Source organism: Xiphophorus maculatus, chromosome 9, assembly GCF_002775205.1.
Source record: "Xiphophorus maculatus strain JP 163 A chromosome 9, X_maculatus-5.0-male, whole genome shotgun sequence".
In the NCBI taxonomy this organism is placed as follows: Eukaryota; Metazoa; Chordata; class Actinopteri; order Cyprinodontiformes; family Poeciliidae; genus Xiphophorus; species Xiphophorus maculatus.
This window is the reverse complement of record NC_036451.1, coordinates 16,248,026-16,265,286: the sequence shown is the minus strand read 5'-3', so window position 1 is coordinate 16,265,286 and position 17,261 is coordinate 16,248,026. Positions and strand designations below refer to the sequence as shown.

The window sequence follows — 17,261 nt, the reverse complement described above, 5'->3', positions numbered from 1 at the left end:
TTGTTAAGTATTGGGACACATTTGCAGAATGTAATGGCTGCCATTCAGCATCTTCTCACTGAAAGTTTGACCTCCACTTGATGGAGGTTTTCTTCCATCTTACCTCACCTCCATCCATCTTCCCATCATCTCGGACTACGCTAAAGGGGCTGCATTAGGTAAAATCAACTTCCACACAGCTCCTCCTCTGCCAGACTATCAGCTGCAGCAGCAATTACCTGGAGGAACTGCACATCTGCTGAGCTCACCATGCAAACTACTTTTCAGTGCAACACTCCTAAGAACAATTTTAAAGCCTTATAAGAGGAATGTTGTTGTGATGACATGCTGAAGGCGGAGTCTCAGAAAGAACAGGAGTTCCTTAAAGAGACAGGGACCCAAGATCGATGCGTTAAATTCCAAAGTTAAATGTCTTTTGAGCCAAGTTTGATGCATTCAACACTTTTATAACAACTGAAGGTAAAATACCCAATAGATTGTGCCATAAAATGTCACTGTGTGTCTGGAAAATACATACTGTAATACTGCCCCTTTAAGGAAAGTATGATGGTGCCACCACCATGTTTTATTGTAAGGATGATATTTTCTTGGGTGATGTTCAGAGTTAGTTTTGCACCAGTCTGAATGTTCTTTCAAATGCTCTCCACACCAGATAGTTCTGTGGTCTTGATGCAGCTTCACGGCCACATACAAAGTGACATACAAGGTTAAGAATATGATCGCAACTTATCTTTCTCTGTATGTTTACATGTTATTTGATCAAGCGCATGTTTGTCACGTAAGTGTCAGATATGTGTACTGATGGAAAACTTGCAGGAGGTTATATGTGGAAGCCAGACCTGTTGGTATGTGAAAACCCAGCAGCCCAAATAAGGAGATCAGGCAGGGTGAAGGGTAAGTGGAGTGGAGCAGCCTGACCGTTCCTCACAGAGAGGGTTCAGTTTGATAGGGGGGAGAGAGTTGCTGAGAGGCTGATAGTCAGGGAGTCAGGATGGAGTGAAAGCAGAGTGCTGATTGGAGGGATGAGGAGAGGAATGAAAAGAGGGGAGAAAGGATGGAGAGGAAGGCTGGATAGAGGGAGGGAGTACTGAACCATGGGAGGAGATGAAGGAGGAGGAGAGGGTGATTGGAGACAGGAGGCAGGTTCTGCTGCAGCCCAAATAACTACCCATATAGGGCTGGGCTCTCCATCTCTTTCCACATCTCTCTCTGTCTCCTTCCTTCTGTCCTCTCCCTTTCTGTCTCTTTCCCTTTTATTGTTCCTCAGTAGCGCCCCACTGGAACATATTACCCTCATCAAAAGGCAACAAGAGTCATTAAAAACACGTTTTAAGGTGCTTTCCCCCACATCTGAGAAAAAAGGAACTCAGTCGACACCATGGAGGCCATCAAGAAGAAGATGCAGATGCTGAAACTGGACAAGGAGAATGCCATCGACCGAGCAGAGCAGGCGGAAACGGATAAGAAGGCGGCCGAGGACAAATGCAAACAGGTGGGAAAAATACAGCATTGGGAGTAAGATAGTAACAGTATATGGCCCAGTCTTTATTTTTTTATTAATCAAAAATTTTGTTTTAAAGTAAAGTATCTGCAGTTTTAGAGCTGCAGTCTGAAATAATAATTTTTCATTGAGTTCCTGAGCTCAGATTATCTTCAATAACTATCATTCCCCCACTGAATCAGTCTAAAAACTTTTATAGACTGTGAAGTATTTCCTTATCGCTCTTATCTTGATGCCATTAAACATTTTTATAGGCATCATTACTGTCTTTTAAAAAGTGGTTTTCTTCTGTTCTTCTGAGTCAATGCAGAAAGTGCAGGTCATTTTCTGCATTGAGCAACCTCATGATTAAATGTGAAAAAATAAATAAATAAACAAGGGAAAGATTACCAAAATGAAAAACTGAACTTTGCGTGAACAAATCTTGCACACAAACACTGAATCGTGTGTCTTTTTATGGTCTCAAATCACTTTCTAGGTCAGCAACAAGAAACTAACGATCATTTCCAGCTACATTTTGAAAAAGTTTGTCTTAAACCTCTGATTCAAGCTGCTGAAAGAAGAAGGGTTATCAGTAGAGACCACCCAGGAGCTGGCTCAAACATCCCACCTCTCCCAGCTCCTAAAATGCGTTTTTAATTTAATAGATATCACAACGTGTTTGCAAAGGTGCTTTAAACATAAACACACACATTCTCAGAAAGACACAGTAGCCCTGTAGCTCCAGATGTCTGTTCTCGCCGATAACGGCTGTATTTTTAGCATCAGGAGAGAAAGTCCGAGTGGAATATAGCTGGATTATCAAACAAACTTCACAGGCTCTCCGGGTGACACTGATTAGGATGAACAACTGAGTCTCTGTCTCTGTGCGAACAGAGAAACCGAGGTATCAGCTGCACACTGGCACTCTTGTCAGGAGAGACTGATAGCTACCATGGTCATTTAAATGTTGCTTTACATCATAAACACAATTAGACTCTCAAATCAGCCACCGCTTTGCTATCAGTAATGTTCAAAACTTTGGCTTCACTGACGTCAGGAACTCAATTACAATTGGCGATGAGCTGTGAGACATTTTGCTTAAACTTATGAGGTATAATTTTATTCTATTTTAAAGATAAGTTGGGAGAGGTGTTGAAGACACAGCACCAGTTCGATGCATTAACACGACTAGTAAAAAATTTTAGGAATTGATAAATAAATGTATAATTTCTGTGTTAATATGGCCACATGTTTTAGATCATCACCTTGCTGAAAGACCCAATCATGACCTATTTAAAGTTTTCTACTGGAGTCCATCAGATGTTTGTTTAAAATCTCCTGGTAGTTAAATGGTACATGATGAATTGCACTCTAACGAGATTTACAGGGACTCTGGAACAGAAACGGGCCCACAGAATCACAGATCCCCTCCCATACTTAACACTAAGCATCAGTTGCTTTTCTACATATTCATACATTGTTTATATGTTTGTGTCTGTGATGGTAGGACAGGTAAGGCTTCCTTGCTGACTGTGTGGTGGCAAGACAAATATAGATCTTCATTCAGCTTAATGGCTAAAAAGTGTTATAAAAATATGTAATATTTAAAGGAAGCAGGAAGTCCTTGATTACTAGCTGGAAACTTCTAGATAGTAAAAACAACGTAAAAAATTTTATGCTGAATTCTAAAAAATGTTTTGTGATGTTGATATTTAAGAGATTCTTGGGGAGGCAAACAAACATGCAGCTTATTGTTATTTGTTTCCCTGTGAATAAATGTGCTTAAGTACGTACTTATCTATACTGTTCAGTGTAAGGTCATGCTGCTGCAAGATTTGTTTATATCTTCAGGTGTTTTAAAAATGTTCACCATTCAACTATTTCAAGGTAGCATAGGATTACATTTTATTTGACAGGATGTGCATAAGACTGACAGGACACTGTCATGAACACGACATAACAGAGTCTTTATGAATGTCTATGTCATGAAACAACATTCGGTAAATAATGACACTTCTAATGCGAAGTTGTTATAAAAGTTGCCCTGAAAGTCCATTAAAAGTGCCAACTTTACATTATTTTGTAAATAATGAAACTTCTAATGCAGAAGTAACCTCTGGTCTTGTTGCAGCTGGAGGATGAGCTGCTGGACCTCCAGAAGAAGCTGAAGCAGACGGAGGATGAATTGGACAAATTCTCTGAGGGCCTCAAAGATGCTCAGGAAAAACTGGAACTGTCTGAGAAGAAAGCTGCAGATGTGAGTACAACAGCCCCACACCCCCAACCCACACACACACTCACACTCACACACAGACCTGGCATCACAAGCTAAACTGAACCTCCAGCCAAAGTTTGAAAACAGACATGAGGCTTCTGCTCCTATCATCAACCACTTGTTCTGTTAACAAACAGACCACACACTTACACACATATTACCTTGGCAACAGTTGAGACTAGAGGCCCATTACGCCACAGCTGGTCCGTCAGCAGCTGTAGGTTTACTTTGATCCATGGCTTGGCGCTCGGAAACTGTAACATTCCTGTGCAGCACTCTGAAAAGATAAACGAGTGGTTAACCTGCAATCCGTTTAGTCAAACACACACATTCACCCAGATCTTTAAAAAAAAATATATATATATATATAACACAGATCGTCATTATTAAACAGTAAAATGATTTTTTTTACTTTTGGCATTCAGTGAGACATTCTTAAGGTGCTTATTTTTAAAATTTTTATTTCAAAGTTCCTTCCAGAATATACATACCTTCACGTATCCAACGCTTTCCTTCATAGACAAAACAGAAAATATGTTGCTACAGAAAATATTTAGATGGGAAATTTCAAAAATAATACTTGAAAAAACTTTAAACAGAGCAACTGTACATCAGTTTGTGCATCACAATCCGGCACCTTTAAGCTATAAAACTATATACAGTACAGACCAAAAGTTTGGACACACTTTCTCATTGAATTCAATTTCTCATTGAATTCAATGAGAAAGTGTGTCCAAACTTTTGGACACACAAACTTTTGTGTGTCCAAACACAACTGTTTGGACACACAGTTGTGTCCAAACTTTTGGTCTGTACTGTACATAATATATTGGTATCAGATTTAACTCCACCAAACAACAAGCAACAAAATGCTCCATTCAAAAATAAAAATATTTATTTTTAAAATGACAGAATATATATTAAAGTTAAGAGATGTCTTGTTCCCAAGGGTTAGATTTTTTTACTCAATGATTGGTGTAGAAGTCTCTGACTAAACTCACCTCCTGACTCCCGTTGTTGGTGTTATGTCTGAGAATTTACATTGTGCTAGCTTTTTAGAGGAGCTGTTGTCTGAACAATACCATTGTTTTCTTTAGCTCTGTGTTTGAACCTCACTTTGCAAAAAGTTTTTGGTTAGGGAAAGGTTTGAGTCGTTCAAGTCCCCTTCCGGACTTGAACGACTCCCCTACCGGATACAATAGAATAGAGTACCCAAAAGTTACTTGGTATTGCCTAATGCTAAACCTTGCTGTAAATGTTTCGAATACAAATCAGAGATAAATGAGTCTTAGTGCTTGCAGCTACTCTGGCAGACTCCCCTCTGGTTCACAAACATCTTGAATGGTAAGCAGACAATATGACAAAAGGGCAGCAGTCACAACAAACATTTGGAAAACATAGCATAGCAATTATAACAGTCTGATAAAGATTAAAGATATATACACTGCTCAAAAAAATAAAGGGAACACTCAAATAACACATCCTAGATCTGAATGAAAGAAATATTCTCATTGAATACTTTGTTCTGTACAAAGTTCCATTTGCACAACAGCAGGTGACATTGATTGTCAATCAGTGTTGCTTCCTAAGTGGACAGTTTGATTTCACAGAAGTTTGATTTACTTGGAGTTATATTGTGTTGTTTAAGTGTTCCCTTTATTTTTTTTGAGCAGTGTATATATATATATATATTTAAAGTGACCACAGATTGTAAAATAGCTTAAATTTACACATAGACTGTTTTCACATCTTCTTATTTGTGGCATTAGTTGTAGCAATTAGAGTCAAAATGTTAAACATTTGACATACTGGAGAATGGGACCATAAACAAATCTGATGAAATTGCTTCCTTCATTTTTTTTCCTTCAATTTTTCTTTTAGTAATTTGTATTTGCAGTTCTCAGAATAAATCAGTACTGACCTAAACAGACTTAAGGGGTCTGTCCAAAAACCTTTAGGGTTAAAAAATCCTTTTTATAAAACATAACTTGGTGTAGAAGTAAAAACCCTAAACTATGCAGCTTAATCAGTACAATCTGGGTGGAAAGGCCATATTTTAGATTGCTAGCATCACCACAAACCACAAGACTGTATTTCTGTCAGTGTTGGTTCCTCTGGCATTGGGGAGAGAGCATGCTTGTGCACAAGAGTGTGTTTTGTTGCCTGAATCTGTAATTATGTGTTTGTGTGTGTGGAAAGCAAAGAAAAGAGGCTAAGTCAAGGGCAATGAATTGTTAACATCCACACCAAAGACAAAATAGTTTGTTGGTAAAATGGCATATTAACAAAAACAAATTAGAATCCAATGATTTAAATTTAAAAATAATTTTTAAAAAACAAAGCAAGCTGAGCAGAGAGAGTTTAGTCAAAGACAAAACTCCTTTAACCTTCTTCAAGATGTGCCATTGTTAGAGCCTCATGTGGAGGAAATCCCAGGGAAATGCAGCTTTGTTCTGTGTGCACACAAAGACAAGGGAGGGCCTTGCCGTACGGACTCACAGCTGGCGTCCGGGGCCATGCAAGATTGTCCTAACGCAGTGACTGAACACAATCTGAGGACGACTCCGAGAAGCCTCACAGGAAAAAATGATAAACTGGACTCTTGAAGGGCAGTTTACAAATCTGCAGACTGAACATAAACACAGATCGGATGCGAACACTCCACATGAGCATAAATATCACATCAGTTTTGTGATGCTTTTTCTAAGACGGAAAAATGTACAACATGAGAAAAAACTGTATTGTTTACATGAATTTTATTTTGTGGTGTATTGTCTTTAATCCAGGCAGAGTTAAAATTAAGCATACAGGTCGAAGTTTTAACACACAGCCCTAGTATGATTCTAAATATCTGAGGATGTTGCAGTTCATCCATAACTTTTGGTAGAATTTGTGGAGCTCATTTGAAATTAGTTCATGTCTTTAAGCAGAATCCACAAAGTTTTATTTTATTTGACTTGAGGGCTTTCAAATTGTCTCAATTCAATCTTGTTTGGTTTAAGATTCTGTTCACATTGTTTTATGAAAATGCAAGAATGCAGTGCAAGAACCACAGCATAATGCTACCATCTTCATTTCTAGTCTTCTTTGGTTTGAGAGATTCAGTCCTCTGAACATATCTGATGTTATTGTACTCCGTTTTTCTCCAAAAGACATTTGGCTTGTCCATGTTCATAACAGTAAATTACTGTATATTTCAGCTTTAGTGGTTTCAGTACAGAAGCTCCATTTCTGGTCAGCTTGGATCAAATGGCTGAAACTTGCACACGAATGAGTATTCCAACAGGAACATGAACTGGAATCAGCTTTAGAATGAAAACAATTTGATTCTTTTCTATCCTTCCCAAAAGCCCTGACATTACATGTCCTTAAAAGCCAAGTCTATACAAAACTAATGAAATTTAAGTAAATTAACTCGACCAATTCGGTCTTGAAGAGCGGTCAAACATTTTTGCCAGAATTGTTCCACAAGCTTCTCAGTGGTTAAAAACATGAGACTTCCCTAAGGACATTTACCCAAATAGAAGTCAGAAGCTGCAGATTTGATTAATAATCTTTATTATGTCTGGATTAGAAAGAATCAGCGATAAATTCAAATATTGCTTTTGCATGCTATGTAATAATTTCACCTCCCTAAAAGAAGAAATAAATAATAAAAATCTGTGGATTCAAACTTCTAACCCGAACTGTCTGGAGTTAAAACTCTTAAGTAGAAAGACAGATGTTTCCTTTGAATGTATGACATTCCCAGTGAAGCCAGTGAAAAGACAATAACAAGAAGTAAAGATGTTCTGCTCCACTTGCACAAATTCTCCTCGGCATGTCACTCATTAGAGGCAGCAGTCAAGTCATTACACATGTGAATTCAGAGAACTGTCCAGAAAACCTCTAAGCTGCTCTGAAGCAGCCTTTAGCAAAAAAAAAAAGAGAAAAAAGTTGTGTTTTCTAAAAGGGAACCAGAGCAGAGGTGCCAATATTTAGGTCATCATTGTTTATTGTTAGCTCAGGCTACCAGACGGAGTCCGTACTTCTGAGCGCAAGATCCCAACCTCTGTGTAGCCTGTGGAGATAAAGATGGCACCATTCAGTCATTGTGTGTGGATTTATAACTCACAGCAGCAACAGTTACAGTCTGAGCGGTAAAGCTAGTCTGCTGTGGCGGCGGAGAAAGCAGAAAGAGAGAAGGAGGGGGTTGGAGAGGGGTAGAGGTATGTGAAGAATGCAGCTAAGGCAAACAGAAAGTCCCACACTCCTGTGTCTAATAAATATCAGGGCTTCCAGCTTTTCCGGTGCAAGGGGCAAATCAGAGAGCGGAGTCTCGATTGACACATGAGACTGATTTGAGAGGATTTTCTTCTTTCTGCAAACATGTTTGACTCTGAGCTGGGCTCTGCTGCCTCCCTGTCCAGTTCACGCAGCACTGTTTGTTCCCAGGCTGGTCATGTGAATAGGAGACGATGAGGGTAAACACACAGGCAGGTCTGCGAGGGACACATGAAGGGGGGAGGAGGGGCATCAATCAGATTTACACCCACTCAAGGCCCATCATTTTGTGCTGGCAGGTGGGGAACTCGTGGATGTTTGCTCTCTCTTTTATGCCAAACACTCCGCATGGTTCCTCAAAAGCACAACCATTTACACTGAATATTTGAAGTTGTAAATACAGTAAAAGATTAATATTACCTTACTGTCCATCCATTTTCTAACACCCTTGTCCCTAATGAGGTTGGGAGGGGTGCTGGTGCCTATCTCCAGCTAATGTTTCGGGCGAGAGGCGAAACATTAGCCTCTCGCCCGAAAGGTCGCCAGTCTGTTGCAGAGCAACACAGAGACAGAGAGGACAAACAACCATGTGCACACACACACTCACACCTAAGGAGAATTTACAGTCATGTTTTTGAACTGTGGGAGGAAGCAGGAGTACCCGGAGAGAACCCGCGCATGCACAGGGAGAACATACAAACAGAAAGACCCCAGGCCAGTAATGGAACTCAGGACCTTCTTGCTGTAAAGCAACAGTGCTACCAACTGCACCACTGTGCAGCCCTATTACCTTACTACCATGAGCTAAACTGTTTCAAGCAAGTGTCTCAAATATCCAACGCCTTCCAAGTTTAGTTAGAGCATCCAGACAGACTATTTCTTATAAATATATTCCACACAGGTGTGACAAAACCTCAGAATAATGACAACTTTAAATGAAGGCATCAAAGATTTGCCAGAAAATATTAGTGAGCACACCAAACAGGTCAGGAATAAAGTTGCAAGAAGTTTCAAAGGTTATGAAACAACATCCCAAACTTTAAACAACTTCACATTGTATTGCTGAATCCTTCATGTGAGAGTGAATAAACGCCATGGCATAGCTGTATATGGAGTGAGTCGTGGTTGTCCACCAACAAGCCAGGCAAGGAGAACTTTAATCAGTAAAGTTGCAGAGGTCCATAGTAACTGGAGGAGGTGCAGTGGTCCACGGTTGAGAGAAATGAAACAACTGAACTTTCTGTCCTACATGTAAAATACGATGTTGGTCAGAAAACACATCATCCTAAACTCAACAAGTCCAACGTTGAGCATTGTGGATTTTTTTCTTGAACATTGAGGATGTGTATATGTCCATTTTATGGTACACGATAACCGGGAATATAGATGACAATCATTAACAGCTTCTGCAAGGATGGTAATTCAATTAAATTCAACTTAAAAATACTTCACTGACCCCAAAGAGAAATTAAATGTACCTGTAGCTCATTTAATTAAGGAGTTACTGTAGATGGTGATGCCTGTGGGCAAGAAAGATCTTCTGTAGCGGTCTGTATTGCAACGACTTTGAAGAAGCCTCTGACTGGAGAAGTGGGAAGGTGGAAAAAAAAAAAAGGTGGACAAGCAACTATGATAATCACAGCCCATTCGAGAGTTTGGAGGTATTCACGAGGTAGAGGGAGTGTTTCATGAGCCTCCCATCGTATCCCAAAAATGGGCTGCAAATGTCACATATCCTTGTGTTAAGTGACTCCTCCTGAACCAGGAGCAATGTCAGAAGTCATTAACCTGGGCTAAGAGGTAATTACCTGGGTAGGTAAATGCAGTAATTAATGCAAAAAGAGCCACCATCAAGGGTGCTGTTACTGTATGTGAATATTTTCAGTGGTCTTAAATAAAATGCATTTTTTCAGAGGAGCTGATAGGATGTGCGCATAATCATCAAAATGAACAGAAAACACTTGAAATTAACAACTCTGTGTGTAAGGAATCGATATCCAAGATTTACTTTTTTTAACTGAAATATCGAGATGACATTCTGATTTACTGTGATGCAACTGGATATTTATGTCTAATATTTATGTCTAATGTTTTCACTGAAGAGAAAATCAGATTGTGGAGCTTTGAATGACAAAACGATAAACCTACTATTGACAGATTAATTAATTAGTCCTGTTTTTCCTTTTACTGCACATCAGACCTTCTTAAACACACACACACGCTCATAAAAACGTCCCGCCCCTCTCTGACCTCACCAATCATCGCTCTCCCTCCTGTTCACTCCGGCGCTCTCTGCTCTCCTCTCCGCACACCGTCTGTGATCCTCCTCAAACCCGGGACCAAAACCTGCTGCGCACATTCCTGAGGACGACTATCTGGTCTGCTCATGATCCTTTCATTCCCACAGACCAGGAGCCATCTTTGGAGATCACCTGGACACTCACACTTTTCACTTATTTAACTTTTTTTTTCCCCCTACCGGACTTGAACGACAATTTTTTTTTTTACCAGTCAGGGACGGACATCTAGTGTTTTGTTTTTCTTGTCTCTGCAAACAAGCGATCAAAGTAATTATTATTTTACTAGCATTTTAAATTATTCAACTGGGTTGACTAAGTAAGTTGGAAGCTGTAGCACACGCCTTTTTATTTTTTTTTGCACAACCCAATTCTCTTTTCCCTCTACGTTTAGTCTTAAGTAACAAAAACAGGGAACAATGGCAGGTTTGAACTCTCTGGAAGCTGTGAAGAGGAAGATTCAGAGTTTGCAGCAGCAGGCCGACGACGCAGAGGACCGGGCTCAGGTCCTACAGAGAGAACTGGACGGTGAACGGGAGCTCCGAGAAAAAGTGAGACTATCTCCTCCTCCTGCTCTACTTCTTTCCTCTCGCTTTTAACCCCACCGCTGCGCGCATACTTTTGGTTTTGTTGCTGTAATGTTGTCAGGCTGCGGAACTGGTTTTGGCAGGCTTCGCATGTACCTCCACGGGTGTAAAGCGTCTCATTAGATCATGTCATTGATTCACTCGCGGGCGTGATTGTGCCACAGTGCAAGGCGTTGGTCTGCAATGAAAAAAAAAAATGGAAAAAAAAAGAAGTTTGGATTCCTTCTTGCGCATGCGCAGTGTTATCTAGCAGAACTGAAGTGAATGAACCACGTAGACATTCACATGCAAACGTTTAATCTATATGTGGACGTTCTTCTGATGTTGGTAACATTTTCATCGAGTTTCACGAGTTTTGACTACGTTTCTATTTATTTGTTTTTCAAACTTCATTGGTCTGGCAGTAGCACATCAGCTGTTTGGACGCTTTCTCATTGCAGCAGATAAGAAAATACAAAACACATTGCTGGAAAAGGTCTTCCCCTGATATATATAAAATGTGAGCGTTTTCTATCATGCGTTGCAAGAAAACAGCTTGTTAAACAAGACAATTATTTTCACTGGCCTTCTCTAATCATGCTGACTTTTGAATATATTGTGTTGATGGGCTGGTGTATGTGACCGGTAGCTGTATTAGCATCATTTCAAAGGGTTTTATGCCAAACAAGGTGTGGGCCTGTGTGAGATTCTTGAGTAAAAGTCCCACAGTTTCCCATTGTTTTAACATAAATTGAAATTCAAAGAATGGTCTAATAGCTTTTTTTTATATATATATATATATAAGTACGTTATAAGTACAGCCATAATGTCTCTGGTGTTCATTTATTGTTGTTTTCAATTTTCAGGCAGATTTAAGCAAACATATAAAGAAAACATGCTACATTTAACTGTATTTTCCAAGTCAATATGATTTTTTTTTTGCTCTTTAGCCCTATAGAGTAACACCAGCTGGTATTAGCTGGTTAGTTAGTTGCACAATTATCTAGCCTGCATTCTGCTGTTAACCAGTCATGATGTTTGTAGCTTCCACACTGTAGTTTCTAAACACATCATGCTTAATAAGAGTAATGGGTGACCAGATTAGTGAGCTGTGTCAGCAAAGAACAAGTTTTGAAGCTGGATTTCAGCTGACTAGCACTTCTCAGCAACTATATAAAAAGAGTGATGATCTTTTAGTTTCCATATTTAAATGTCTTCTGTTTTTTTATTTTTTTCAAATGACTACATTAGTCTTTCTTGTAATCATGGTAAAAATGAGGGAGCCCTATCTCTACCAGCTGACCAGCAATGTGCATGAACCGGTAGAGGGGTGGGTTATTCTGCTTAAACAAAATGTCTGAAAAGTGTGGTGGAAAATTTTTGCAATTCAGATACTGTAATTTCTTTATAAGTGCTGCATACTTTGGTAACCGTAACTAGTCCTTGTGTTGGTAGAACTAGTTAGTCAAATCAAAATAACTTAAACTAAACTGTCAAATAATAGGAAGATCACATGTATCTGGGTTAAAAATGTATTTTTTCAGCATTTTAAAATTATATACACTTTTTTTCTTACTTCATACATGCCTGAAAACATGAACTAAAAAACTGTTTGGTTATTGACAAAATCCTCTAGTTGATCGAAAATCCAACCTTAGCATCAAACCCACCTTCATCTGACCCAGCTTTGAACTGTCAAGGCAAAAGAAATAATAGCAAGAACTTCAGCTTGCTTGTGCTTACATTTCAACACTCTGCAGTTATGTAACTTGGTCTGAAATTGGCAAACGTCATGGCTGAAGCTCCACAAAATGTGCCTGTTTGGACAAGTCAGAAATATTCACACCCGCACTGCCTCTTTGAATCAGGCCACATCTGAGTTTTATAACTTAAAGCAGCAAAAGTAAAAGTAGTACAAGGGGAAAAACTGCTTAGCAGCACAGTTGGGTATGGTTTTATAGTGCCATACCTTCTGGTTTGCGGGACCGGAGGGAAGATTCAAGGAAGAGTGGGAGGAGGGGAAGGTGTGGCTCTAAAGATATGGCTCCTGAGCTGATGAAAGGAGCAGACCCGTCAGAGGACTTACCTCCTTTTGTTAGGCTGCCTATTAGGTAACAGGGCACCGTTTTTTTTACTTGACAATTGGGCGTTTGCCTGGCTTGTGGTGCAGACGTAAATATTGACATCTCAAAGAATTATATCCCGTCTGACTTTATACTTCTCAGAATGTTGCTAAATTAATTGAATTTTGTCATTGCTTAATAGAAATCTTGCGTTTGGACTGCAATAAAAACAAGTTAGAAATATTAACAAAGGAGTTATTCTTTTCAGAAGGTACCAAATCAAAGTTCACAGATGCATCAGCTCCGTCTTACTGTCGATGATTTCCACAGGGTGTCCTCCGACTTTGTTTGCTGATTTTTTTGCAGAGGCGGCTTCAGACATTGCACATTTGTGTCCGTTTGTGTCAAGAGTCAGCCATTCCGGTGCACACTTGTGTGGCGAGGTCGGTGTGGTCCCATATGCGAGTAATTAGAACAACCTGGAGTCATTTCTTCTGCACAAAAACACCCTTTCATCCCGGCATGGGGAGATCAAAAACAGGACCCTCGCTGAGTACAATGAACGTGAAAATGTGGAGCTATCAGGGTACCCTTTACCACATCTGTCACACCCCTGCCCCTCCAAAAAAGAAAAAAGTAAAGTAATAGCTTGATGTATCTCATGTGGATTTGATGCTCGGGTGAAACTTTAAAGCTACTTTAAGAGAGGTGATCTGGTCGTGATTCGTCCATTAGACTTGTTTATTCCTAGCCATCATTCTCAATGAGCGGCTCAGTTTTCTCTGTGGTTACTCCAGGGCAGGCTATAGATAATCATTTGCGCTCTGTTAGAGCTGCTCGGGACACCCGGTTGGACCAGATTAGCTGCTTCTAGCAGCATGAAACTTTGTTGTGATGCTTTTAAGTAGTTGAATAATCAGAGGGAGAGCAGTATTAAACAGGCAATTCCTCTTTTGAAGTTAAAAAGTTCTTCTGCTTGTTCAGTGCGGTTATGTTGGGAAGCAGGAACACAGTTCACCATGGTGACGGTTTGTTTTTATCTTCTCAGATCTATTTCTAAAATCTCATTTAAAAAAAAAAAGAGGAAGTGAGACTCCAACCCTCACTGATGTATTCCCCCGCCCTCACTGCCCCTCCCAGGATGTCGTCTGGCGACTCTGGTCCAGCACTTCCTGTACTTCTACTCCTAACGCTTCCTGTCCCTGAGCTCCAGCCCAGATCAACAGAAAGATTAGTGTTTGAGTTGAAATTGGATCTCAGATAGTTGTGTACAACTTTGGCAAAGCTTCAAGACTTCGTATTCACTCCTATCTCTTTCAGGTGTTATGATTTAGCAAAACAGAGAAGCAGTGAATTTTCTAATTGATAGAATATGTCTGTCAGCTTTCTTATGTCTGTATCTCCATATGATATTCGTTTCAATGTGTACAGCAAGGAAGGTTGTGCATGCAGCCCTTTTATTTGAAGCTGGGAAAAAATCCTCAGTAATTTCTGCGTGTAACACAAGTCCTTTTTGTCTGACATGGATTATGTATTAAAGCACTAGTCAATGAGAAGTTGTCACACTATCCTCTTTGAAAGTAGACAGAATGTGAATCTCAGGTATGATAACCATGAGTAAAAACACTGCGGTTTCCTAGCAACACAGTTTTGAAACAAAAAATTTGCGTGACCTGGTTTCTCTTATCTAAAACAGAGCAACAACAATTATTCCTGCTACTGGAAAAAAATATACGATGTATGGATTATGATAGTTTGAGTATATGTAACATTTACTGTTCTTTATGACTTGGCAGAGGTTCTCAAGTGCTTATTCCACAGAATATTATACATTTTTTATTCTAATATTTATTGAGTGAGACTGGAAGTATTCATTAGTCAGACTATCTGCTCGGCTAGACTCTGCAACCAGCTATTTAACATCAAGCCTCAACACATCACTATCTTAATAAGAGCTCCCTTAGTTTCCACGCCGTGCCGGTTTATTTTGCTCATCATAAACGAATCTTGTTTTTGCTGCAAGCATGGGAAAAGTGTACCGTTTTCTTTTGACAGCTTGGAGCAGCAGGTGCACTACAGTTCTGTTCTCGTCACTCTGGCATTTAGCAACATTTTAAACAAATTATAGGAACAAAATTAAGTTTTTCTAATTTTGCAATACCTGAATATACTGTATCTTGAAGTGGGTAACTGCCTAATGCTTAGTCACCAAGAATCATCCACAGAACTAGGGAAGCACTATACAGTATATCGGCTCTGGAGCTGCAAGTGACTCTTTAAACCTTTCAAATTGGGACTTAATAACTGGATAAAAGTAATTAAAAAAACAACTAATGTGTTTCAACATAGATAAAATGGCAAATGCAGGTCTCAGCAGTTTTTTCCTTAAAACAATTTCATCGATTATTTTCTTATAGAAAAATTAAACGTTCCCTAATGTAAGACATACAGAACGTCAAGATACTTGAACTGCTTCCAGATGCTTTCACTGTCTGGTGAACTGCAGTATCGAGTCGATAGCTATCATATCATAACTCTCCATCAGGTTATCTTTAGTTCCAGTTTTGCAACAAAACGTGGTTAATTTTGATTTGATAAATTTTGCTCTGAAAGGCTAACGAACACACCTTCTGCTTTTTTACCCTGTGATCTGTTTGCATGCATTCCTCAGATCTAGTTTCTGCAGCGGAGCGTCATTCTCACTGCTTTCTCACTAAACCAGGTTACCTTCATTGTAACCTTCTCAAAGATAAAAGCTTGTCTGGATAATTTTTGCATTTAAAAGCCCTTTTGTTCAGGTAAAATTCTAGTGTTGTAGTTTTCTAAATGTGCGATTACTTTGCAATTAAGTGCTGCGTTGCTGCAGTTTTTCAACTGGCCTTCTAACACTCTTGCAGATTCTCTGGAAAAGGCTATTTCCTGATTCCAATGTTTTCTTTGGACCTACTTCCTGGGAATAGCTCAACTTTCCAAATATAAACGCCACATGTTGATACTTTCTGGCGGTCTGTGGCATTTGGAGGAACACCCCCATGTTAGTGGCTTTGCTGATTATGCAGGCCAAGGCTGTGGGTTCTCCCTCGAGTGAAGAGCAGAATATATTTGTGCATTTAGGGCAAGCAAGACTAAATTTGTCACAGTGTCACTAAATAGTATTTAGAAACTGTGAGTAATGGTTTGGCACCTGGCAGTCAAGCAGCACAGGAAACATTGAGGAATGGAGAGTCCTGCAGGACATTTGCTTCTTTCTTTTATCTTGAAAGAACTGCAGAAAGTTCAGCTGTTTGTGTAACTTGTAAGAGCTTTCTATTAGTTCAGAGAAAAGCAGCGGCCTCTGCTCAGCATTAAAAACCAAAGGAAGAACCTCTTGAAAGTCCGATAAGGTACTGAGCAGTGGTGGCAGATTACATTCAGCTCAGAGACGGTGCTCTTGGATGAGCTTGTCTTGGATGTTTAATGACATTCTTTTACATATCATGCTTCCTAACAGAGCAGCTTATACTCAGTGAAGCTGCGTTTGCATGCCAGGTCTTTACAGACGGAGATTGTCTCTCCTACCATCACATATTCGCACTGAGCACAGCCACCATCTGTGTCAGGAATAACTTGCCCAGAACCCCAGCAGCACCGTGCAGCTCATTAACCCACTGCCCTGAAATCGCCCGCTAATTGGATTCTTCTTTCATTTGTCCTTGATCTGGACTGCAGCGCATAAAATGCACCTAGGTATTAACAAAGTCCCTCTAAGCTGAACTGTGCTGTGTCTCCACGTGGTGAGGTTTCAGCACTGCTTATCTTGCAAAAGAAAATGCGTCTAAAGAGTGAAATCGGGACAATACCTGCTGGTATTATTGATTAAATGTTCTACATATGCCATTACCTAAAGCTATTACTCAGCCGTCATGCACCAAGCTCAGCAACAACACAGTGACGCGAAACACTCCCTCAGTATTGTATTGGCAAGTGCAAGTCGTCTCCCTGAATGCAATATTTGGTTAGAGATCATATTTCAAGTGAAATGGATTCACTCCGCCTGACAGTAATACATTTACCTATTTAAGTGGTTTCTAATTGAACTCCATGCACATGGGTAGACTCTACGGCACACAGCAACTCGTGGGTAAATACTATTGATAGAAAAATGTGGGCCGATTGTGGTAAATATGGTCATAACATTCAGCTATGATACAGCAACTTTACATTTAACCTGGTACCATGTAGTGAATATGGCAGGGAAAAAAGCCTGTGTTGTTTGCATTGCTATTCATTCACGTTATAGCAACATTTTCAGCTGCTGAAAAAGTAGGTGGAGAA

At 39.7% G+C, this 17,261-nt stretch overlaps 1 protein-coding gene across 4 annotated transcripts in view; it reads left to right on the top strand.

Moving 5' to 3' along the window:
- Positions 1-1,188: 1,188 nt before the first annotated feature.
- tpm4 (tropomyosin 4) overlaps positions 1,189-17,261 on the top strand; it is a 27,617-nt gene continuing 11,544 nt past the window's right edge. For 2 of the 4 annotated variants that reach the window (XM_005806375.3, XM_005806374.3), the window contains exons 1-2: positions 1,189-1,492; positions 3,615-3,740. In XM_005806375.3, the coding sequence (XP_005806432.1) occupies positions 1,379-1,492; positions 3,615-3,740 (240 nt within the window). In that variant the 5' untranslated portion in view covers positions 1,189-1,378. Of the gene's footprint in view, positions 1,493-3,614; positions 3,741-10,299; positions 10,870-17,261 lie in introns of those variants that run through there. The other 2 variants (XM_005806377.3, XM_005806376.3) reach the window with 2 other exon arrangements.